Consider the following 24,120-nt stretch of genomic DNA (forward strand, 5'->3'; position numbering starts at 1 on the left):
CTAGCATTTGGCTATTGTGAACCACACTGTTTTAAATATTCTTGTACAGTCTTCTCATCCCCTAATACACCTCCCAGTAGTGAAGTGGCTGAGTCATAGGGTATGAATGTTTGGAGTCCTGTAGAGAATGTACTTGTTTTCCAGAGCAGTTGTGTCAACATCGTGTCAGGGCCCATTGTCCACACCGTAGTCCGCACTTGCAGTTGTCAGACTGGAAATCTTGGCAAGTCTGGTGGGTATTTAATGGTATTTTTTATGGGTTTAATTTATAGTATTTCCTAAAGATTTAAAAAGTGTTTCTATGCCTTGCCTTTGGGGCCCATCACATGTACTTGGATTTGAGGTTGGTTGATGAGGACATGTTTCCCAAACATAGCTGCGCACAAGTTTTGCCTGCGGAATTAAAAAAAAAAAAAAAATCAGGTCTGGTTTAGGCTTGGGGAATAAAACTTCTGGGGCAAGTATCCGAGAATCATTTCTTTCTTCTTTCCTTCCTTCCTTCCTTCCTTTCTTTCTTTCTTTCTTCCTTTTTTCCTTCCTTCCTTCCTTTCTTTTTTTTTTTTTTTTTTCCCAAGAACCACTTCTAACTAGCTGTCTCAGTGACGCTTACACAGCTGGACTTGCACGGGTAGACTAGAGCGCCGTGCCAGTGATGCTGATGGTTCTGTCCGCGGGGTCTCGAGACGCCTTTTTTCCTTGGCTACAGCCTGCGTGCCTCACTCCCTACCCCAGAAGTGTGGGGTCTCCCAAAGCCTGGCTGTTTACCTTGCGAGACACTGTTTGAGAATGTAAATGTGCTATCTAAAAGCCATTAATACTAGAGGAAAGTAACATTAAAACAGATTCTGTATTCCCTTGATATGAGATATGGAGGTAGCAATTGATATTTTGGGCCACTTTTGTTAATATGTTGAGGATCATAATCCTCTTGAGTTGCCTCAAGATTTAGAGCTTTTTACTCTAAAGTTGTTTTTTTTTTTTTTTTAATTCTGTATTAACTCTAAAGTCAATCGTTGCTTAGTTCCGATGTAGTATTAATTGACAGAATGTTGTTGGGCATGTGTGGCAATTTAAGTACACATTTTTTCATTGGAGGAGGAACATTTTTAAGCTTTTAATATAAAGCATATCAGAAACCACAACCATTGGCAAGGATGTGGAGAAAGGGGAACCCTCCTCCACAGTTGGTGGGAATGCAGGCCGGTGCAGCCTCTCTGGAAAACAGTATGGCGGTTCCTCAGCAGTTAAAAATAGAACTATACCATGATCCCGTAATCACACCACGGGATATTTACCCAAAGGATACAAGAATACGAATTCAAAAAGATCGCGCACTCCTTTGTTATTGCAGCATTATTTACAAAAGTCAAACCTATGGAAGCAGCCCAGGTGTCCATCAGCCGACGGAAGGATAAAGAAGATGTGGTGTAGAGATACACTGGGATGTTACTCAACCATAAGGAGGAATGAAGTCTTGCCATTTGCAACAACATGGGAGGAGCCAGAGGGTATAATCCTGAGGGAAATAAGTCAGTCTGAGAAAGACAAATACCATATGGTTTCACTCCTGTGTGGAGTTGAAGAAACAAAACAAGTGAACCAAGAAGACACACCAAAAAACAGCCCCTTGACTACAGAGAGCAAACTGAGAGGCACTAGAAGTGGGGGTGGGAGGCGTGGGTGAGACAGGTGCCGGGATTCGCAGCGCAGTCGTCGGGATGAGTGCTGAGCAGAGTAGACTCGTTGTCTCACTGTACAGCGCACTGGAATCTGGTGTGACGCCCTGTGGTCACTGTGCTGGAGTTTAAGTTAAAGCATCTCAGATTCACCAGTGGCTGTCCAGTAAAAATGCGGTGGGATCCACAAGTATTAACCATATATATAACTTCAGGTTTTCTAGTAGACACATTAAAAAAGTAAACAGGAACAGATGAAATGAAGACTCATAAAATATTTTATATAACTTAGTATGTTCAAAATATTTCAATATTGTGCTCTTTTCGGCAACATATATACCAAAATATTTCAATATGTAATCAGTATAAAAATTATTAATGAGGTAATTTTACATTCTTTTTCACGCTGTATGATTGAAGTCTGGTGTGAATTTGATATCTCGATTTTGCGTAGCCGCACGGAAGTGCTCAGAGTCCCATGTAGCTGCTGATCTCCCATGTGACAGCACAGGCCTGTTGAGAAGATTGCGCAGTGACGAGTGTATAAATTGATATGCATTTTGAACACTTCCCAGATCCCTTCCTCGTGTTCCAGGAGAGGGAGGAAATTTGAAGCATAACTTTTTTTTTTTAATTTTTTTTCATTTTCTCAGTGTTCCAAAATTCATTGTTTAAGAAGCCTAACATTTTCTTAGCTACACATTGGTTGAAGTGTAGACACCCTTGGTAAAAATGAGAGAATGGTAGGATCAGGTTCAACTTTGGAACTAAAAGAAAAAGCTGAAGACAGAGTCACAAGGTCTGGATCCCAGATCTTCCATGCTCCTTTAAAGTAGAGATAACGCTTACGTCACATGAGTACCGTGAGGATAACTTAGGCTGTGTTAAGCATGGTCACATTTATTATACAAAATCAGAAAATGTTAGTGCTCTAGGCATGAAGATACTCGGTTTAAGTACAAAGCAGACACAGATAAATGTTTTCATGCCTTAAGTAGAATATTTGGAAATACGGGTTTGATCTCATTCAGTGATATGATCACACATGAGCTTTTTCCTTTGTTGTTTTTTTTAAACTAACTCCCAAAATAGATGGCTATGTGTCCGTGTATTTGTGAAATAAATACAGTTGTATGTGTAGTGCAGAAAACAGAGGCTAGAGATGGGGGAGAGGAGGGACATAGCAGGCAAAGGGGAGTGGGAGCTCCAGGCGTGGAGCGGTGGAGTGAGTAAGTCACAGGAATAAAAGGCACAGCATCAGGAATACAATAGTGAAATTGTAACAGCACTGATGGGGACAGATGGCAGCGACACTTGTGGTGAGCATAGCATAATCTTCAAGCTTGTGGAATCAGTGTCCTACCCTTGAAACTAGTGTAACATTGTGTGTCCGCCGTATCCAAAACAAAAAACTGAAGGGCACACAAATCATAAAGAAAATTTCTATTGAATAAAACACCATAAACAAAGATAAAAGGCAAGCCGTAGGCCGAGAGAAGTTATTTGTAAAGATCAGTTTCAAATATATAAACAAGTCTTTTAAAAAAAGTCACTGAGAAGACAACCCAACAGAGACATGAACAAAGGATTTAGAGAGGATACGGACTATCCAGTAAACATGAAAAATGCTATTTCATTTTTACTGATTACTAGTAATCAGTGGAAAGCCACCAGGAAAAAAGAGATATATGTTTTACATCCGGTCTACGGCCATACCACCCTGAACGCGCCCGATCTCGTCTGATCTCGGAAGATATATGTTTTACATCCGTAGCTTGGCAGAAATTACAAGTCTGACAGTAGCAACTACCATCAAGAACGTGGGGCAGGGGAACTAGAATGTTGGTAGTGGGAGAGAGATGCAGATCCTTTGAGTCTTTTACCATTTTATAAGATTCAAAACATTCAGAAGGCACCTGGGTGGCTCAGTTGCTTCAGTGTCTGTCGTTGGTTCAGGTCATAATCTCAGGGTCCTGGGATCAGGTCCCGCATGGGGCTGCACGCTAAGCAGGGAGTTTCTTTCTCTCCTTCTCCATCTCCCTCTGCTTGTGCGCGCTCTCTCTCTCTCCAATAAATAAACAAAATCTTAAAAAGGTTTAAGCAATCAAAGCAACACAATACTTTGCAAATTACAGAGATGGTAAAAATATGAGAATACTCATGAGACTATTAAATCTTAAGGCTGATAGTTATTCCTTATGGGGGAACTGGAAGGAATAGAACCAGAAAGAGGGCTTTGCACAGGGAGCTTCACTGTACATCCAGCATCGGAAATACTGGGGTACTTCAAGTCCACCACTTCTCCATGACCTCCTTCTTAGGGGTGACCAGTCTGACACTTTGATGCCTGGTTCTGTGCATGTGCTCAGGGAAGCAGAGCAGCGTGTGGAGAGTGGCACAACCTGCGTCCCCAGGATGGTCCTGAGGGTTACAGGAAGTGGGCGTGTCAAGCTCACCAGCTGTTTGTTGAGCCCCGACAACTAGGGACATGCAGCATCCATGAGTAGGTCATGTGGAGACCATGCTAACGTCTAGCACATTGCGGGTACACAGCAGGTCCGGAATTAGGACAGCAAGTACATATATAATGAAGGAAGGTATACGTAGTTTGGCTTTTTCTTCTGTTCTTCAGCTTGTGCTTTTTTTTTTTTTAATATTTTACTTATTTATTTGACAGACAGAGATCACAAGTAGGCAGAGAGGCAGGCAGAGAGAGAGGAAGGGAAGCAGGCTCCCTGCTGAGCAGAGAACCCAATGCGGGGACTCGATCCCAGGACCCTGGGATCATGACCTGAGCTGAAGGCAGAGGCATTAACCCACTGAGCCACCCAGGTGCCTCTCAGCTTGTGTTTTCACTTCCTAGACTGTCTTGGTGATCTTCCGCATCAGAACATACAGACATATGCATTCTTTTAACCACATTTTATTTTTTTAATTTTTAAAAAGATTTTATTTATTTATTAGAGAGAGAGAGAGAGATTGAGAGAATGAGTGGGAGGAGGGGCAGAGAAAAGCATGGGGCTCGATCCCAGGACCCGGGATCATGACCTGAGCCAAAGGCCGATGCCTAACCCACTGAGCCACCCAGGCGCCCCTTCTTTTTCTTAATTATGTCTTTTCCTATTAACTTTTAGTTGTTTCTACATTTTGAATATTAAAACCCTTTGTCATGTATCTTTTATATGCATTTTTTTCTTCCAGATGGTTACTTATAACATTAATTTACCATTCTTTTGTTGTGTGGAAGTCTTTAACTTTTGTGTAGCAAATCTGTTTATTATGTAAAATTGATATTATTTATTATGTTATTGGCCCTGACGACCTCACCGGCACGGCTTTGCTGGGGATGGAGAGAGAAGTTTCCAGATCTTTACTGGACACCGACATTTGTAAATGTTTGTGCTTTTTGCTTAATTTTCTGTTGAGTAGCTCAGTTTTCCTTTGGATATGTAAAAGTTCTTTGTATATTAAGTAAATGACTCTTTTTCGATCATCTCTTCTGTGAGTATTTTCCCACTTTTCATTTGTCCTTTGACTTTTTTTTTTTTTTTTTGCATTTTGCCATATATGATTTAAAAATCTTTATATGGTAAGATCTACCAGTCTTTTCTTCCAAAAGGTCTGTATCTTTGAACTAGCTTTTCAACTACCTAAATGTTTTTCTCCCTGGTTTTATTGAGATCTCAGTGACGTGTGTGATGGTGTGCGTCTAAGGGCTGCAGCATAATGATTTGGTGTATGGGCGTGTTGTGAAACGGTCTCCGCAGTGAGATGACCTTCCAACCCCTCCCGCAGGTTCCGAGTGCGCTGTGGATTCGGAGCTGCGGTGTGTTCTTGGGAAGAGGTGAATTCAGGGACGTCGTAGGTCACTGTCTTGGACCCTTCTCTCCCGAAGTGCGCTTACAAATTTATTTTGGGATCTTAAGGTATTTCTTTGAATGTCCTTAAAAAAGAATTAATCTTGTTGCTGTTACACAGCAGTGTCCTGAATTACTGAGCAGCAGGCTTTTAACCTGAGTGCGTGGACGGGAACTTAGTGTGAGATCTAGTGGCGTCATCTGGCGTCGGAGAGAACACTTCGCTCACCGGCTCACGCAATACTCGCTCCTTAAAGAGCGTCCTCTGATACGTCTGCAGTTGCCTTTATAAGGACTGTTTTGAGCAGCTTTTCATAAAAAGCCTTCTTTTGTATAAAATGAGCTGTGGGCCCAGTGAGTCTGAGCGAAGCTTTCCCAGGCTTCCTTCTTGCTCCCTTCCTGTGTCCTGCCTGCCCTCCCACCTCCTGCCCTCCCAGATTTCTGGGAGCGGTTTCTTTGAAAGCACATCAGGTCATGCGTGTATATTTTCAACAAAACAGCTGTCAAAAGAGAACAGTTAAGTCTTCTTAGTCTAAATTTCTTTCCACCTGAAAGAAACCTTGTAGAAAGGGGTGACCTGTCACGTGTCAAAACAAACGGACATGAACTCCACAAATCTTTTTTATTGTCTTTATTAGCAACGGGGTGGATACGACCAGTTGTCCATGTTTTTGTTAAACAGGATGGCAGTGTTTTGCAGATAGCATTGTTTCTAAAATACTTGTCTGCAGCAATCAAGTTTGACCTTCAGACATTCTCTGGAAGTAGAGAGGCAGCCATGGAACAGCCTAGAACTGGTCAGATTTGGATTTGAGAGTGGGGGGCCACCTGTTACTATAATTGACCTGGAGTTGGTTGAGTAAAATGGGGAAATGGCACCTTGTTTGGGGGATTAAATGAGATAACCAGTGTCAAGTACCCAGGACGTGACGTATCTCTAGACCTCATAGGTGTGTGCCTTCGTTCTCGTTCTCTCTCCCTCTCATAATCACTGCCCTTGCCAGCCCTACCCCCCATGAAAGACTGACTGAGCTATGGCTTCAGCTTGGCAAAGTTTTACCTTGAAGGCCTTTCAGAACAGTTGCTTGAACATCCGGGTATCTACGTATTCTAGTTTTCTCTACGTAAGGTAGTTGTGTGGACTTACGCTTCTTTTCTGGACATGAATTGTGCTACGCCCTCCTCCTAGAGTTCCTGCCATTGTCTGGCTGTCCAGTCCGTCTCCTCCCCAGCCCAGTCACAAGGCTCAGATGTGGGCTATGCCTTGGGGCTGCTTTCCCAGGTCCGGGGCATGGAGGGCACCTCTGTCGGCTTCCGCTGGGTCTGAGCTTGGGTGCTTAAATTGTCCTCTGGTTCTGTGTCCATGACTCACTCTTTTGGTTCTTTTGGAGCAGGAACACGTTGTATGCATCTTTGTATCTCCTGTGCAGTTGTCCTGGCCAAACAGTGGATAATTTATTAATTATTCTTAAGCTCTTTATTTTAGGTCACCTAAGCATTAAGACATAGTTTCCTTATTTATAAAATGTGACTTTCTGCTCTGGATAATCCCCTTTTTTACCGTGTTATCATTTATTAACAACCAGTTGGCTTTCACATTTGCTCCTCCCCTCGTCTAGTGACCAGACCTGACAGTCCTCTGGCCTGAGCATCTTTTGAATTGGTTCTCTCCTCTCTGTGTCCCTGCAGCTGTGGGCTCCTTTCTCAGGGAGGCTGGGATAGCAGCCCCTGTCCTTGTTCTGTTCCTGCCTTTGCAGGAGAGCATGGACCACATCACTTTTTCATTTTAAAAATCTCCAGTGGTTTTTCAGTTCTTACGGGCTCAGTTGTAAACCCCTCAGCGTGGCACGCAGAGCCCTCACTTTCCAGCCCTCCATCCTGACCCTCCCAGGATTCCATGTTGTGTCATTTGCATTTTCATTTCTCAGTGGTTCCTTCATGTTCTTTTTTTAACTAACATATAATGTATTATTTGCCCCAGGGGTACAGGTCTGTGAATCATCAGGCTTACACACTTCCCAGCACTCACCGTAGCGCGTACCTCCCCATGTCCATGACACAGCCACCCTCTCCCTCCCTTCCACCCGCCAGCAACCCTCAGTTTGTTTTGTGAGATTAGGAGTCTCTTATGGTTTGTCTCCCTCCCGATCCCATCTTGTTTCATTTTTTCCTTCCCTAATCCCCATGACCCCCCACCCCTGCCTCTCAAATTCCTCATATCAGTGAGATCATATGATAATTATCTTTCTCTGATTGACTTAATTCACTTAGTATAATACCCTCTAGTTCCATCCACGTCTTTGCAAAGGGCAAGATTTCATTTCTTTTGATGGCTGCGTAGTATTCCATTGTATATATATATACCACATCTTCTTTATCCATTCATCTGTTGATGGACATTTTTCTTCTTTCCATAGTTTGGCTGTTGTGGACATTGCTGCTATAAACATTTAGGTGCCTGTGCCCCTTCGGATCATTACATTTGTATCTTTAGGGTAAATACCCAGTAGTGTGATTGCTGGGTTGTCGGGTAGCTCTATTTTCAACATTTTGAGGATCCTCCATGCTGTTTTCCAGAGTGGTTGCACCAGCTTGCATTCGCACCAACAGGTGTTGGAGGTGTAGGAGGGTTCCCCTTTCTCTGCATCCTCGCCAACATCTGTTGTTTCCTGACTTGTTAATTTAAGCCATTCTGACTGGTGTGTGGTGCTATCTCATTATGGATTTGATTTGTATTTCCCTGATGCTGGTGGTGTTGAGCACTTTTTCATGCATTTATTGGCCATCTGGATGTCTTCTTTGCAGAAATGCCTGTTCCTTCATGTTATGTGTGTGTGTGTGTGTGTGTGTGTGTGTGATTTGTTTGTTTAAAACGCCCCTTTACCTAACCTTCCAACACTATTGGTTTTTACACCTCGAGGATCATTAGATCCTTGGGTTGTTTTCTCTTTTTGTTTTTTATATCAACTTTTAGGTTTACCCTGAAGATTTTTGATTCAGTGTCTGGAGTTAAGACGTGATCTCCTTTTCTTTATCTGTAAGATGATGGTTTTGAAATGGATATTTACAAAGATACAACATTTTGTATGTCAGTGGCCCAAGAACGCTTCTGTGATAATTGCCACACTTTGTTTAGTGTATTAGACACTAGTGAAAAGAGAAAGGGAGGAGAGAGAGAAGGAGGGAGGCAGGGAGAAACTCCTCAGATGCTTGTGGATGTCAGCTATGATTGGGAAATCCTGTCACCAGCCTTGTGACATTCATCCCTCTCTGTTCTCTCCTTTGGTGAGGTGTTCTTTCTCATGTAACCTTTCAAAAGATGTTGAAGTTCCTTATGTACCTGTTTTCTTTTTTCATTAGATTCTAAAGTTGCCCAAGGCCAGGTCTGGGACTTGTGCATATTTGGGGTTCCTAACGCTTTGCCCATAGTAGATGCTCTCTAATACATTTTTGGTGAACTCAAGGATATTCGAAAGGAAGGTTTCAAACTGTAAGAAGCTTTGCAGGTGTGAGTAGTATTTATATGAAAAATATCCATTTTTCCAGTATATTTACTTTTTGCTTAAGAATATATTGTTAGAACCCTTTAGGAGGGAAGAAGTGCTTAGAACCTGTTGGAATGACAGTTTACTTGTATCGAGTCTGACTGTTTTCGAAGAACAATGGTCTCTTAGACCAAGTACAACAATGTTCAACTGTTTTTCTCCTGGTAGTGCAGAGAGAAGCACACAGTTGTGCTGTCTCTAGGCAGAGATGTCTCTGGAGATCTGTGGCAGCGTCTACATGAGGATGGTCTGATTGGTTCACACTGAGGCGCCTGAAACAGGGGTTTAGTTGTTTCATGGTTTTGGCAAGTTCCTCGTGTCCAGTGGATTTTTTTTCCATGTCTTTCGATTTTAAGACCTATTTTCCTTAATAGTCTGTGAGAATCTGATCCATAAGAAAGAAATAGAGATTTTTCTTGCATCTTTAAATACCAAAGAGAGCTTCGTCTTAGCCTGTTACGAGCCGCCTTGCGAGGGTAGAATGTTCGGGCGAGAAGAGCAGCGGCGGACGTCAGCCTGTCCCCTGGTCAGCGCAGTGTCTCTGCGAGTTGTGGCATGGGTGGGCTTGGGGGTGAATGTGTTTCCTCACTGCTTGCTGAAGGTGCCTTCCGCTGTTGTCACTCGTCCTGCCGCCTCCTGAACCCGTCCCTGAGCACCCCCAGAGCTGAGACAGCTGGTCCCTGCCGTTCCTAAGCAGTGGTTTGAGACCCGTCGTGCTTTTTGACGCCCTCCGTGGAGTGGCCGTGAACTCCACATGGAGGAGGACGCCTTCCCCCAGAGCTTTGGGGGTCCTGACCAGATCCCACCCAGGGGATATGTGGAGAAACTCAGAACCGTGCTTTTCTAATAGAGGAAGGCCTGTGTCATTAGACACGGTCTTTTCTTTCGCTTATATACCACAGGGTGCCCTGTGCGGTTTCTGGGTCTGCATTCCCATGACCTTAAGGTTCCTCCAGGCCCCTCCAGGCCTTTCCACGATGGGTGCCACCTGACCCTGGAGCACAGGCGGCGGGCACCTGCCCATCTCGCAGAACGGGGAGCTGCCATCCCTGCCCAGGTCCCAATTTTTGCTTTTGTTTCTGTTTCTCTGGTAAACTTGGGAGATCTTAATTTTATATAGCTTCGGGGTTTTTCTCTGGAGAATTTAAATGTTGTATCAAATGAAAGAGTCAAGTCTGTGTTGCTAATATGGAATTTTAATTTTTCTTTACAGGTCAACTTTGTAGTGTGCCAACTCTTTGCCTTGCTAGCAGCTGTTTGGTTTCGAACTTATCTACGTTCCAGCAAAACTAGCTCTTTTATAAGACATGTCGTTGCTACCCTTTTGGGCCTTTATCTTGCACTTTTTTGCTTTGGATGGTAAGTAATTGTTTTGATTATATTTAAATGAAGCCTTTGGACATCTTTGTGGTTGAGTGTGTACAAAGATACATGATATGGGTTTTGTTCTTACCTTTATATGTAAAGTTTTATATTTTTATTTGTAATAGAAAAAAAGTGTGGAGATTGGGCTCTGTCTCTTCCGTTTGGGCTCAGAGGGCACTTTGCTATTGCAGTGTACAAAATAGCACGGATGAAGGGAAAAGACATACAGACTTTTCCTTCTGTCCTGACCGGTTCTCTTCACCGACTTTGACATCTTTTATGCCAAGACAGCCTTATAAAAGGCTTTTAAGAGTCTGGTACAGCCCAGTGATAGAACTATTACCATTTTTTAGATTCTGCCATTAGTAAAAAGAGGTTTTTGTTTGTGTTTGGTGGGGAAAAATTCCTTATGACGGAAAGCTTTTCTTTATGACCCTCTAGATGTTTTGTGTCCCCTTCGGTCAGCTCCCTTCCCAACTGCAGGGCTTCCCGACAAACCTCAGGTACAGAAACCCCCTCCTTCCTGCGTGTTACAGGTGGCTGGTTGGGTGACAGAAGCGAATCAGAAGAACACACAATCTTGGCGAAGCCACAGAGACTCTCAGGGAAGGGCCTCTTTGTGATTGCTTCCGAGTTGTCCTTTTTAAGTGGGAGCTTCTGCAGCTTGCTCACTGGCTGCCCCGTGAGCCCGCTCACAGATGAGGCCTTGCGGGTTTGCTCTTCCGAAGACTCTTGTTTGAGATGAAAACTCCCCGAGCGGGGAGAATACACTGGCTGGACCTGTGCTTCCTTTCCTGTCGTGGGGTATAGAGTCTGCGGGACCTTGGTACACCTCTGCGTTTGTGCGAGGACTTTTTGTGAGTCTTCTGAGGGCTGGACTATGGCTGGTATTTCCTAATCTAATTTTTGGCTCTGGCAATTGCAAATGTTTCCTAGAAACTAATGAAAAAAATCAATCAAGGATCATGTATTCAGCCTCTGCCCTATTGGCAGGCGGCCAGTCCTCTGATGGGCGCGGCCAGCAGGCAGTATCTGTCCTGAGGCTTGGAGCCCATCTCTCAGTTCCCACATACGGGCTTTGATTCTACTTACATTTCTCATAAATCATGCCTGTGTGTGTGTGTGTGTGTGTGTGTGTACATATATGTGCTTTTTTTATTATGAAACTTCTAAAATTCAAACTTTTCAAATATACCCATCACCCAACTTCAACAGTTTTGAAAATTCCACCTTTCTTATTTATTCCCCAACTTATTTTTCTGAATTAATTAGAATCCTATCCCAGTCTACATATGTCACCCTTAAATGCTCCAGTATTTGAGAGATACGTTTTATTTTTTACCTGTTTATTTATTTATTTAAAAGTTTTGTTTTTTAAAAATTCATTTGAGAGAGCGTGAGAGCATGTTAAGGAGGGACAGGAGCAGAGGGAGAGGGGGAAGCAGGTTCACCGCTGCGCAGGGAGCCCCGTGATGCAGGACTGCATCCCAAGATCCTGGGGTCATGACCTGAGCTGAAGGCCGACGCTTAACTGACTGAGCCACCCAGGGGCCCTATTTTTTATTTTTTAATATCTTTTTAAAAGATTTATTTATTTGAGAGAGAGAGAATGTATGCAAGCATGTGCCCAGGGGAAGGAACAGAGGGAGAGAGAGAGAGTCCTCTGGCACACAGCCTGCTGAGCGAGGCACCCCGATGGGGCCTGATCCCAGGACTCTGAGCTCCAGGCCTGAGCCAACATCCAAAAGTTGGATATTTACCGAACTGGACCACCCAGGTGCCCCTAGGAGGCACATTTTAAAGAGGGGTTGAGGAAGGCTTGTAGTTCAGAGTGGCCAAGTCCAGGGACACCATTCATGTAGTGGTCAGTATAAACCGTAGAAAAAGGAAATGTAAGTAGTGCCTTTTGGGGTTGGGCAGCAAGGAGCACTGGGAAGGTGAGCATTCTCTCTTTCCTTAGGGCTCTGTACTGAGGAGGTGTTTTCTTGCCAAAAAACCTTCTCGGATGCCTTACACACAGTGCAGTGAGGAAGCTGACCTTACGTTATCCTTAGTATTTCAAATCATACGTGAGAATGAGGAGTTTTCAAAATAGAGTTCTCTGGTCTTTTTTTTTTCCTTGAAGAAGAAACATTTTATATTCCTTTCTTTGGGAAGAGAATTTTTTTTTTTTTTTAACTGCTCTGTACCAGGTCTAAATAACTCTTTGCTAATTGGAATGTGTAGGGTAAGTAGAGAGGCTCCTTTCAGTTTGCAGTTTGGGGCTTTGCTTTTTCAGGCTCGAAGGTAGTCATTTCTACTATTGATTTTGACAATTTCCATTTTGGGAAACATATGTTAGTACTCTCTAAATAGAATTGATCATTTGATCTACTTCTCTTTGGTCTCGGATTTTTTTTTTTTTTTTAACCATCATTTGCAAGTTTGTTTTAACTGAGAATTTGTTTATACTTTGAGTTGTTGATTTAACTATCCCCGATCACCAAGAAAGCTAGTGGAGTGGAGCTTGGACTCCAGAGTCAGAACTGCACTCTGCTCTGGGCGCTGTGAGCCGCCAGCTCTCTTAAGTGACTGGCGACATGGAGCTCCAAGCCTTTTGGCTTCACCTTCCTCGTCTGCAAAAGGGTCTCAGTGATCATGGCAAGAGTTGAAAGGTGTCACCCTGCAGAGAGGAGCTTAGTGCCGGAGCCAGCTCACTGTGAGCCTGGACATCCCGGGCTAAGACCGCAGTCATGATTATCCGCTGTCGCTCCCGGAGTCCGGTGGGCACGCCGGATTGGAGACTTTCTGTTTTTCCAGTCTCTCTTCTAGTGTTTGTTGCGCAGGATTAATGTTGTCATTGTGTGTCTTCGCCTCCCGCCCGCAAGTTCTGCTCACAGAGACCGCGGCCCGTTGGCTCTTCATCCCCCGTGCCCGGGATGATGGCCGCCAGTGATCACACGCATCCCGCCGGGATCCGCTGAGCGCGCAGGGAGGGGTTTCTCACTCTTTTTGAAACTTGCGTTCTTTTTTGCTAAACATAAAATTTACACCTGTGTTTGGTATGATTTGAAATTCAAAATAAGATGTGTCATCTAAAGAAACTCGGAAGTTTTGAGAGAAAGGCTCACTTTGGTCTCCCCATCCTGGGGCAGCTGGAGAGGTGTGAAGCCCCAGCGGTGGCCCCAGCCCACTCCGCCCCTTCAAGAGTCAGCCGGCGGGTGACTGGCCCAGGAAGAAGCCACTGGAGTTCAACGTCAGTTAGGGTGCTCACAGGGCATGTGACTTCAGGACTGAGTTTCTGCAACTCTAAAACAGTGAAGATTAGAGGAAAGATGTTAGGCCACCTTCTGTCTTGAATGTCTACTTTACTAGTAATAGTTGGGTGCGTACTGTGCACACCCCAGGCCTCACCCTGCAGGGATCCTCTCTTCAGCCCGAACAATGTGTGGCTCCCCCGCATGTATGATGCTCCTTTTCCTAATGAGAGGACGCGGGGGGCTGCACGTGGGGGGAGGATGAAGAAAGGCCTCAGAGCCACGAATGAGTGGAAACGCCGCTCGAGGCTTATGGAGGTCGATGATGCAGAGGCGAGCGGAGATCTTCTTCAGACGACAAACCCGAACGGTCATAGCGAGGGAGGCCTGCACGACAGGAGGCAGGCACGGTGTGATGTCACCCCCACGCCCCCGTCCGATTGCCAGGCACATTGTCTGAGTGGGGAAGCCACGGGAGTCTGGAAGGAACCATGGCCCAGTTTGAGAAACAGAACTTGTCGCTTCTAGAGTTGTTGTATTTCCAAGGAAATCTAATCATACAAAAGGAAAAAAGTCCTCAAAAAAACTATTTTTAAGACCAATATCTTTAACGAGTTCTACGCTCAATTTAAAAAGCCCTTAAAAGTATGTAGTGATCCTCCTTGTCATTTCCCCAGTAGGTCTGTTAGTGGGTCGTCCGTGCTGCCAGCAGGTGGGACGCGGATAGTGCATCAGACACGGGCGTGTGTTTTGATCCTGGTTCTTCAGCTTCCTTCTGTTTCCGTTTATACTCGGATGTGTTTTTCTGCTTTCTTATGACTTCTAGTGACAGTAGTATTCCAGCCAACATTGTTTTTGTGTGATATGTGTGTTTAGATGGAGGGGGAGACAGACAGACTGACTGACATCCTCTGTTCATTGGGTTCAGTAAGTTTCTTCTGTGGGCCTGCCTTGGAGCCTCCTTCTTACTGATATTTCTATGGAAAAATTTATTCAAAGGTTTAAGTAACTTTCCCACACTAGAGATGCCTGTTATCCTATAATGATTAGCTTAAAAAGTAATTTTAATCACAGCTTAAGATCTTTGTTTATATTTTAAATTGTGTACAGTGGTTTGAAATTTTTTTCATAAATTATTCACGCCATCAGAGGGGAAAGGGAGTTGGGGGTACCCGTCTGGGTGCCCAGGCATGCGTGGTCTCAGGGATAGGTTGGATTGAGCTTAAAACCAGAAACCCTAATCATGTTAGCCTGAATTTTATGAAATGAAGGGATAAATTAGTTCTCTCATTTAAGGGTAGATTTCCGCATTGGGACGTTAGAAAATCCGGTGTCAGTGCAGCCAGAATGTTTTATAGATGGGTGACCGCAAGCAAAGAATTAGATCATTTGACTTGAGCCATCGTGCTTTCCGGATAACTAGATGTGGGTGTACCTAGCTTTCAGTCAGTGCTATTGTTTGGTACCTTTTGTTGCTTTGTGAGAAACAGTTTTAGGTATTTGGGAAAACAAGTAACTAGTGTTCTTCTCTCAGAAGTTTTCTGAAATCCAGATTTATTACTCCTTTTCCTCATAGAGTCCCAAGTTATGAAAAAAGCTGTAATCCCTGAGCCGCATAACCCCACAGCGCTTTCGTGTAGCCAGGAGACGGGGAATGCCAGGGTACTGAGTGTGCCTTTATGGGGCTTCCTTTCGTTTTTCTGGCTCTTCTGGGGCTTGTGATATGGGACTCCCTCTGAGGCACTCACAGAATTCTAGGCTGTGGAAGTCAGATTCCTTACTTTTTATCTGGACATGTTCCGTGTGATACGTAAGCACTTTGTAGTCTCAATGGTCTCATCGTGATGTCTGTGAATGGGTGCCTCTCTTCTAACAGCGCTCTTGCTTTTTATAGGTATGCCTTACATTTTCTTGTACAGAGTGGAATTTCCTACTGTATCATGATCATAATAGGAGTGGAGAACATGCACAAGTAAGTGTTGCTCTTTATTCCCGTATCAATATGTATTTCCCTGTAATAGAATTAGATCAAAATATAATTCTGTCACATTAAACATTACTCCAAGAAGAGCTGTCATACATTACTGAAAGCCGGCTTTCTCAGCCTCAGCACTGTTGACATCTTGGGCTGGATCATTCATTGATGTGGGGGCTGTCCTGGGCACCGGAGGATGGTGAGTGGCATTCCTGGCCCCCGCCCACTGGGTGCCAGTAGTGCCTCCACCCCCACTTCCTCTGAGTTGTGATAACCATGAACGTTTCCAGATATTTCCGAAGGTCCCTTGGGAGGCAAAACAGCAGCCACGTTGTGTCTTCTTGTGTTTTCTGAATATAGCGCGGTTCTTACGAGTTCTCATGAAGCATCTGTTGAATGAATGAATGAGCAAATGGACGAATGATACTATGACTCGTGCCTGACAGCAGTCCCTTTCCCGGTCATCTCCTGAAGCTCTTGCTTCGTCGTCTCCTTTATAGCCTTAACTCCATCTCAGGGCTGCCCTAACAGTAGCCCTGTGTCCTCTGCCACCTGTGGCAGAATCCCAGACTGAGTTCTTGAACCTGAACATCTGTGCAGGCTTTAGCTGGATCTCGGTCCCCAGGGACAGTGGAATGGGGGGGAGGAGGGGCCAGGGAAGCAGAGAGGGTGGGAATGGAGGACGGGTATAGACGGAGGAGAGGAAGGGGAGTAGGTGTTTTGGGCACCCTTCTGGAATTGGAAAGGCATTTTCCCTGCAGAAGGCAGCACAGCGTGGCTGTTCTCTGATGTACGGCACAGAGCACGGACGGGCGTGGGAAGCTAAGTGCCCTTCATGTCAGCTTTTTGTTTTCTGACTTTTCTGTGGGAAAACTCGTTTTGAGTTCTAAAAATTCTCAGACTTCTAGAACACAGCACAAAGGAACTTCCATTATTTAAGTACAAAGAGCAGAAATGTGGGAAGGCTCAAACGGAAAGAGTAGAAAATCCCCTTAGCCTAGAGAAGTCAAGCTGAAGTATTTTCATTATAAGTTGGCAAATAATTTTCAACAAAACAGATGACCTCAGTAAGAAAAACGCCGAAGTTGTAGGTGTATACCGTGAAATCGTGCCTGCCTGATGGGCTTGCAGGTGGCGGTAGGAAAGTAGTTTTAAACTTCGCTTTCCATCGCCTTGCCTCCCCGCCAGTCTGAATGCACATTCTTGGGGGCCACAGTGTTGCCAGAAACTGAAAGATAAAGGAGATGTGGTCCTCGCCTCCGACGTGCATGGTTGTGTTGGCGATATTAAGACAGTCAGTCGTGCAGCAGTGGTTACCTGACGTGGGGGTCCAGCCATGGGGACGAGGACGTGCTCTGTCTGACTGTCGAGCCCCAGCCACGGTGCTGAGTGTTGGCAGAGACGGATGTTCTCGGGGCTGGGGGAGCGTAAGGGAGGGAGCCACCAGCTGGGAAAGGAGTGAGGTCCTGGCTCTGTGTGTTCGGCCGTTTGCTCTACGGCCAGTAGAATAAAGGAGTTGGGCACAGAGTGCTGATACTGGGTGTTAAGTAGAAAGTATGCTGAAGTGTGTTTTTAGGAATTGAGAAATACGGACACATCCTCTCCCCAGATGCCTCCTGTGCTCATGGTGACCCTGCGCAGCGGGCTGGGTCATGGGGAAGATCAGGCGCAGACTCTGCCCCCTGCCCAGCGGCCTTAGGGCTTGACTGGATGAGTAGAAGTTTACGGTCCTGGATGCCCGGGTTTGAATCCAGACTCTGCTGAATTTTCTTTAGCTTTGAGACCTCGGCCATGTCACTTGGCCTTTTGGGCCTAAACTGGATTAAACCAGTGACTCTGTCAAGGAGCCTGTGCCCACCCACTTCGTGCTGGGGGCTCCTGGGTAAGCGTTTGTTTGTGCATAGGGTTCGGCCAGAAGAAGAGATGTTCGGATGCTACAGAGGTCATTCTTAGTTACGCGTATTTTGCTGTTTTTCCTGACGATGTCATGTCAGAGCTGGGCCACCTCCCTGGCCGCCGTGCACTGTAATTCATCGTTTCTTCTTCCCAGGACATGAACCCCTTGGCAGGGATCTTTTACTTACTTTTTAATCTCATGGTTGAGCATATTGATGATAGAAGCTCTCGGTAGGTGAGGTTACCTTTTCTGTTCTGAATGAGTATTTTGTGCCTTTTGTCTTTGAGGGTTTTTTTTGTTTGTTTGTTTTTTTAATGTTTTTAGTTTGGTGTTTCCAAGCATCCCGTTCATTCCTGCAGTCGGCCTTGAGTGGCATGCTTGATGGGCTGACCTGCGTGCGGCTCTGTGGGTGCTTCTGGCTCACCACCTCCTTCTTCTTCCCCACCGAGCCACAGCCCTGCGGCTTGCAGTGGGGCAGGGGCAAGAAGAGGCAGATGTGGCTGACCTGGCCTTGACCTCCATCCAGGAGGACCCCGAGGAGCAGGCAGCACAGGGTCGCGTCCACTTGTTATCCGCCAGCTCTACCGAGACTCCTCCAGGATGAATTCCTAGACAAGGATGGCATTAGGAACTGCTGAACTCTACTAGGAAGGAACCATGAGCTCGGAAATGCCATGTGGCAGGCAGAAGCCTCAAGTCACTTGAAAATTTGTCCGCATGAAGTTAATTAGCAGCGGGTAGTGGCTCAGCGGGAACTCTATGGGGAAAATCTTAACTTCCCTGAGAACAATACCATGGTCCCGGGAGAGGGAGTAAAATGTGGCAGGAAGGAAACTGGACTCTTGGATTTTTTTCTTTTATGCTCTCTGCGGACCACGTTTGAAAGCCTCGTGGTGCTTGGGGATAAAGATGCGGGCCCTTTTGGTACGGTGCTGCCAGAAGTTGAAATTCAGCGGGAAAACCATAATTCTAAAATTGATTTTTTATGTGACCTTATTTTAATAATAGTTAATGCTTCCATAATTATTGTGTATCAGTCACTGTACAAAGCCCGTATAATAGCTTTTGGAGACAGTGTAGACTGGACCTCTGTGTGTGTCTGTCTCTACCCAGAGCCCAAGCTTTAGCTTTTTACCTCTGCAGTAGGTTACTTCTGAGCATTAAGCATGATGATTATGAGAATGAGTCACTGAAAAAGAAACACCCTAAATTGATTGAGAAAATGTGATGTGAGCCAACAGGGTCCCCAACAAAGGCAGAGGTGTTTATGTGTTTGTCATTCTTCCTTCAAACAGAGATGCGGTTATCTTTATCTGAAGATATGCAGTAGCCTGTTGGCACACTGTGCTTGGGTTGGGGTCGAAGGTTTTTGAACATTCTCAGTTCTCACAGGGAGGAAAGCCTGTTACTTGGTGATAGGTAATAGGATGTCTGGGTTCTGCTGGATTTTTGAAAAGTCTTGAGGACGTAGCATCATTCCATTAAATCCTGCACTCAGGAGAGGGGGCGATTCAGTTCCTTTATGCCATTCAGTCAATTATAGCATCTCTTTTAAGAGGTATTCGAATTCTGCACTTTATTTCTAATTGTGTTCTGGTTCTCTGTTAAGAAGGAGGGTTCAGTCTTCCTTGAGCAAGTGAGGGAAGCTTTTTTGTTCCCCCTTTGTAGGATGAAGCCAGAGTTTTTGTATGTGGGGGGGGTTATATTAATGTAGGGATGTTAATAAGACTGACACACCTCCCTTGGTAAATAAAGGCGTTACTTTGGGTGACACTGTTCATCTGAATGTATTAGAGTAAAGAGAAATTTGCACAGGTGACTTGTATAAACGAGGTTCTGCCTTGTCAGGTCTGCCTAAAAATGTCTGATTAATAGCTAATACTCCAAATTAATCACTTAAAAAAACAAAAGAGAGTTTTGGAGCTATTATCCAATTAAATGAGAAATCCTTGTTTTGAAGATAACAATTCATATGTTATCAAAAATAACTGGATAGTTATGATAATTAAAAATAAGAGTACCTTTCACTGGAAAAGTAGGATTTATTTCCTGGTTTTCGGTACTTCTGGAAACTAATTTTACTTTTACATTAAGCCCATCATCCTTGCCAGAATGTTGAAAGGAAAATTAAAAACTCACATAACCATCTGTTAGGGTGATGAGCAGAATCACTCAATAATATGTCATAACACGTGCCACTTACAGAAAGTATGTGGTCTGGGTCAAAGTTTTGTGAGAATAAAAGCTTCGTGACTGTTTTCCTCGTCTTCTTAACTTTTGAGTAAGAAGTGAGGAAATGGTTTTGGAAAATCAGGGCTTGCTAACGGATGGAGGTAACTGTGGTGTGACCTTACAGTAACTCTGTTCACATGTGTGAGTTGTGTCTTCACAGTGTTAGAAGCACTATGATTTCAGAGAGAGCTGTTGGACTCTGACTTTGGCATTTGAATGATGGAGGGACATCTAGGTGCCAGTCCCTTTGTGGAGTGCTTTTTACGAATATCCCAATTAACTGTCCCAACAGGCCTGTTTGGGAGGTGTTGTAACGTCCCAGAGGTTAGTTCACTTGAACACAGACACAGAACCAGTAATCATCAGGCCTGTGAAGTCTGTGAAATCCATGTATGTTGTTAGATTATTTACCAACAGTCCTTTTTTTTTTTTTTTTTTTTTTTTTGTAGTTGGAGAAACAAAAGATTTTCAACTGTTTACCGGACAGCATACAAAGGCTTGGGATCTTTTAAAATTGCTTTAACCTTTAAATACGTATCGGACAAAGAGTGATTTTAATCTCTAAAGCCTCTCCCATTCTTTAAACTTGTTCAGACTTTTGTAAGTGCTGTACTTCAGGTCGATGTTTACTAAAACACATAAAAAAGTAGATTCTAATATGCTGTTTTAATGTCAATTGATGAAAACTAGAATATTAAAATACTTTTAGATTAATTTGTCAGAGAAAAAAGTACCGCCCTCCTCCTACTTGTTGCTAGCTTACTGAATGATTCATATTAGAGCAGTTCTGGAAAGACAGTCAGAAGGTACTGGAGGACCTACCTGAAGATCCAGAATGCGGCCCGGCGTCGTGGCAAGAGGGGGTGACGGGGCGTGTTTCACAGCAAAAACCGAGCTTTTGCTTAAACTTAATGAAGACCAGAAAGAGATGGGGTTGCACATCTTTTCCTGACCTAGAAATGAATCTTGTGGGTTTTACAGAGGATGTGCCTTTAGCATGACTTGTTGTGTGAAGAAGATGGAATCAGGATGGACCAGACACTATTTGCCTTTCAGGGTTTTGGAAGATCTTGTATGGGACACCTTCGGCTGGAACAGTTTAATTTTAAAATTCCAGTGATTAGGAAGCTATCACTTAGATCACTTTACAAAGCTTTTTTCTTAAACATGAGAGCACTAAAATGTCTCGAAAACAGACTTCAAGGATTGAAAATAAAATCCAGTGGAAGAGAAGCGTAAAAGTTAAGAAGCGAATAGGGTGAATTCCCTGGAGGACAACAGAACGTTAATCATTCGTAATTACTGGTAACGCTAAACTACCATCAAGAGTTAACATTTATTAAATCCAAATTGTATGTCCAATACACATTAAATGCTCAAGTGAATTCCCATGTAGTCGTCACGACCGCCCTGTGCCGGAAGCCTGTTCTCAGCTTCATGGTTGAGAGCCACGCGCCCGGCGCAGGCCCCCACAGCCAGTGCTCAGCAGGCTCAGAGTCTGAAACCAAATCCGTCCAGTGCCAGAGCCCGTGCTCCCGGCCACTAACCTCAGCTGCACCAGCATGAGGATCCTCTATGGGAAACAGTCGGTGTCCTACCCCCTTTATTTTGGGGTTATTTTCCTTCATCATTATCTGGTGTGCATGCAAATAACAGAAATGAATCTCAGTTTGACGACTGTATTGGGAAGCGAACCCTTGTAAATCTAATTCTTGGGTTAGTTTATTTTTTTTGTTAAAGATTTCTTTATTTGAGAGGGAAGTGGGGGAGGGGCTCAGAGAGTGAGGGAGAGACTCTCAGGCAGACTCCCTGCTGAGTGTAGAGTCAGATGTGGGTCTTGATCTCGTGACCCTGAGACCATGACCTGAGCCAAAACCAAGAGTTGGATGCTTAACCGACTGTGCCACCCAGGCGCCCCTCTGGGGTTGGTTTCTTAGTTTTACCTGCGCTTCACTTGATGGCTTCTGTCATAAATCATTCTTCTTACCCCCAATAGCTAACAGAACATACTTTCATCAGCAGCATTTTTTTTCTGTTCCAGTAATTCTCACCTCTTGGGAGTAAAGGGAGGTTACGTCCGAATTTAGGGGAATGAGATCATGATTCTGATACGTCGGACCCCTCCACCTCCACCTCCACCAAGCAGAGAAACAAGCAGAGCACCGGCAGCATCGGACGCGGGATGCAGCGTTTATGTCCGCTGCTGTGAGGCGGGCCTTCTCCCCCCGCCCCTCACGGCCCTCCCAGCCTTGGGGCCTACCTGGCTGCTCTGTCCTTTGGCTCTCCCAGCCACCGTGGTCTGCCCTCCTCTAGATCATAGTTTGCAGAGTGCACTCAGAGACTTCCGGGGGTCCCCGAGATCCTTCTAGGAGGTGGAAAGGTCCAAACTATTTCCATAATGACGTTTAGACATTATTTGCCTTTTTCCTTTTCATTCTCTCACGGGTAGACAACGGGCCTTTCTCCAGAGGCCGTGTGCTGGTGATACGGTGTGGAGCGTTTGCGAGTTCTGCTGTCTTCTGTTGAGTCAGACGTTACGGAGACTTACCTAGGTGTAGAACATTGCCACCCTTCTCATTAGTCTTTTTAAAAAAATATATACTTAGAAAATATATTTTTCCTCAAAGTGTGGTTTATATTGGTATGTACTAGGTTTATCATTATTTTGGAATTACATATTTTTAAAATCCTCAGTTTTATTCTAGTGTGGTACAGACCCGTGGCTCTTGTTTATGCGGGTGATGCTTCTCTGGTTTCCTCAAGAATTTTGAAGTGGGTATAGGATCCTGAGACTGAGAACTGTGAGAGCAGCCACGTTAGCACGCCCCGTGCCCCAGGACTCTGGGACCATGACCCGAGCCGAAGGCAGCCGCCTAAGGACTGAGCCACCCAGGCGCCCCCCAACCATCTTTTAAAATGTCTGTCTGACTGCGGCTCTTCTGCCTGGACCGTGCCCAGCTCCCTTGGCTCGGCGGCTTGGCAGCGCCTTTGTGCCTTTGCCCTGCCTTCCTTCCCTCTCTTGGTCACAGCTCTCGCTCCTCAGCTCTGACGGGCCCAGTCATAATGGGCCGTTTGTCGTCCTGAACACACACTCTGCTGTTTCACGCTTGGTGCCTTTGTGTTTGCGGGGAGCCCCCTACCCCGACGTGCATTCCTGCGGGTCCCGCAGGGTGTGACCTCTGGAGCCCTTCCCCTTCCAGCCTTGCTGCTATCAGCAGTCACCCTCACCTTGCATGGCCCCTGTATGGCACATGTTGTGGCGTGCTGGACGTACCTGGTCGCAGGCGGGGCCGTGCTGTGGCCAAGACCCCAGCTAGAGAGCCACTCTGCCCTGTCCCACGCACCTGCTTGGTAGCTTGGTCACAATGAGTTACTTAGCTTCTCTCTCTCTCTCTTTTTTTTTTTTTAAAGACTTATTTATTTCAGAGAGCGTGAGCCCAAGATGGGGAAGGGGAAGGGGGGATTCTATCGAGCAGACTCCCCACTGAGCAGGGAGCCCAGCATGGGCCTCGATCCCAGGATCCTGACATCATGACCTGAGCTGAAATCGAGAGTCTGACACCGAACCAGTTGCACCACCCAGGTGCCCCTGAGTCACTGAGCCTCTCTAGCCTCAGTTTCCTCATTTGTATGTTAGGATTAATAGTAATTCCTACCTCATAGAACTGTAGTGAAGATGAGGTATCCTGGGTTTCATTAGACATAAGACGCCAGGGCATGTGAGATGTGCCTTTATTTCACCTACCCCTGTCGAGGGTTACCTGCCCGCAGCTGGGGGAGCGTTCTTGACTTCAGACGTGCTGAAGTGCGAAAGTACATGAGTTTGAGATTCAGTGAGAAACAGTCCGCAGAACCGCTGGATAGTGCCGGCTGGGGGCCCCGCGTGCATCACCGGTACGTGCTCACCTCCCTTGCTGGACTTGGAACCCGAGAGGAGAGGGACTAAGCTGGATTCGATTTTGTGTCCTCAGAATCTGGCCGGATAGCATTAGTGATTGCAGTGTGTATCTGAACGCCGCCGAAGGCCGGGAGCCGACCGTTTTCCCAGACGTACAGCGGACGGCGCACTGAAGAAAGTTCCCTTTCTTCCAGGTCCCAATTTCTAAGAAGCCCTGACCGGCTTAGCTTTTGTTCAGCTCTGGGGGCGTCTTCTTCCTATTCCCACTTCTTAGATATTTGATATTATGAGACAAAATATGGATCTGGAAAATTGTAATTGACGGTCTTTCTTTTGCTTTTAAGAACTTTGAAGAATTAATTGAACACTTCTCTCCCCCCACCAGATTTCCTCCTATAAATTTTTTCACTCTGAAGTTTAAGAGAATAAAGATGAGGGG

The 24,120-nt window shown here is 45.1% G+C and overlaps 1 protein-coding gene across 2 annotated transcripts in view; it reads left to right on the plus strand.

The window, feature by feature from the left end:
- MBOAT2 (membrane bound O-acyltransferase domain containing 2) overlaps positions 1-24,120 on the plus strand; it is a 114,117-nt gene that overhangs the window by 39,307 nt on the left and 50,690 nt on the right. For both annotated transcript variants that reach the window (XM_045084905.1, XM_013052889.2), the window contains 2 exons: positions 10,292-10,437; positions 15,574-15,651. In XM_045084905.1, coding sequence (XP_044940840.1) covers positions 10,292-10,437; positions 15,574-15,651 — 224 coding nt within the window. Of the gene's footprint in view, positions 1-10,291; positions 10,438-15,573; positions 15,652-24,120 lie in introns of those variants that run through there.

The sequence above is a fragment of the Mustela putorius genome, unplaced genomic scaffold (genome assembly GCF_011764305.1).
Source record: "Mustela putorius furo isolate JIRA1106 unplaced genomic scaffold, ASM1176430v1.1 tig00000813_pilon_pilon_pilon, whole genome shotgun sequence".
Taxonomy (NCBI): Eukaryota; Metazoa; Chordata; class Mammalia; order Carnivora; family Mustelidae; genus Mustela; species Mustela putorius.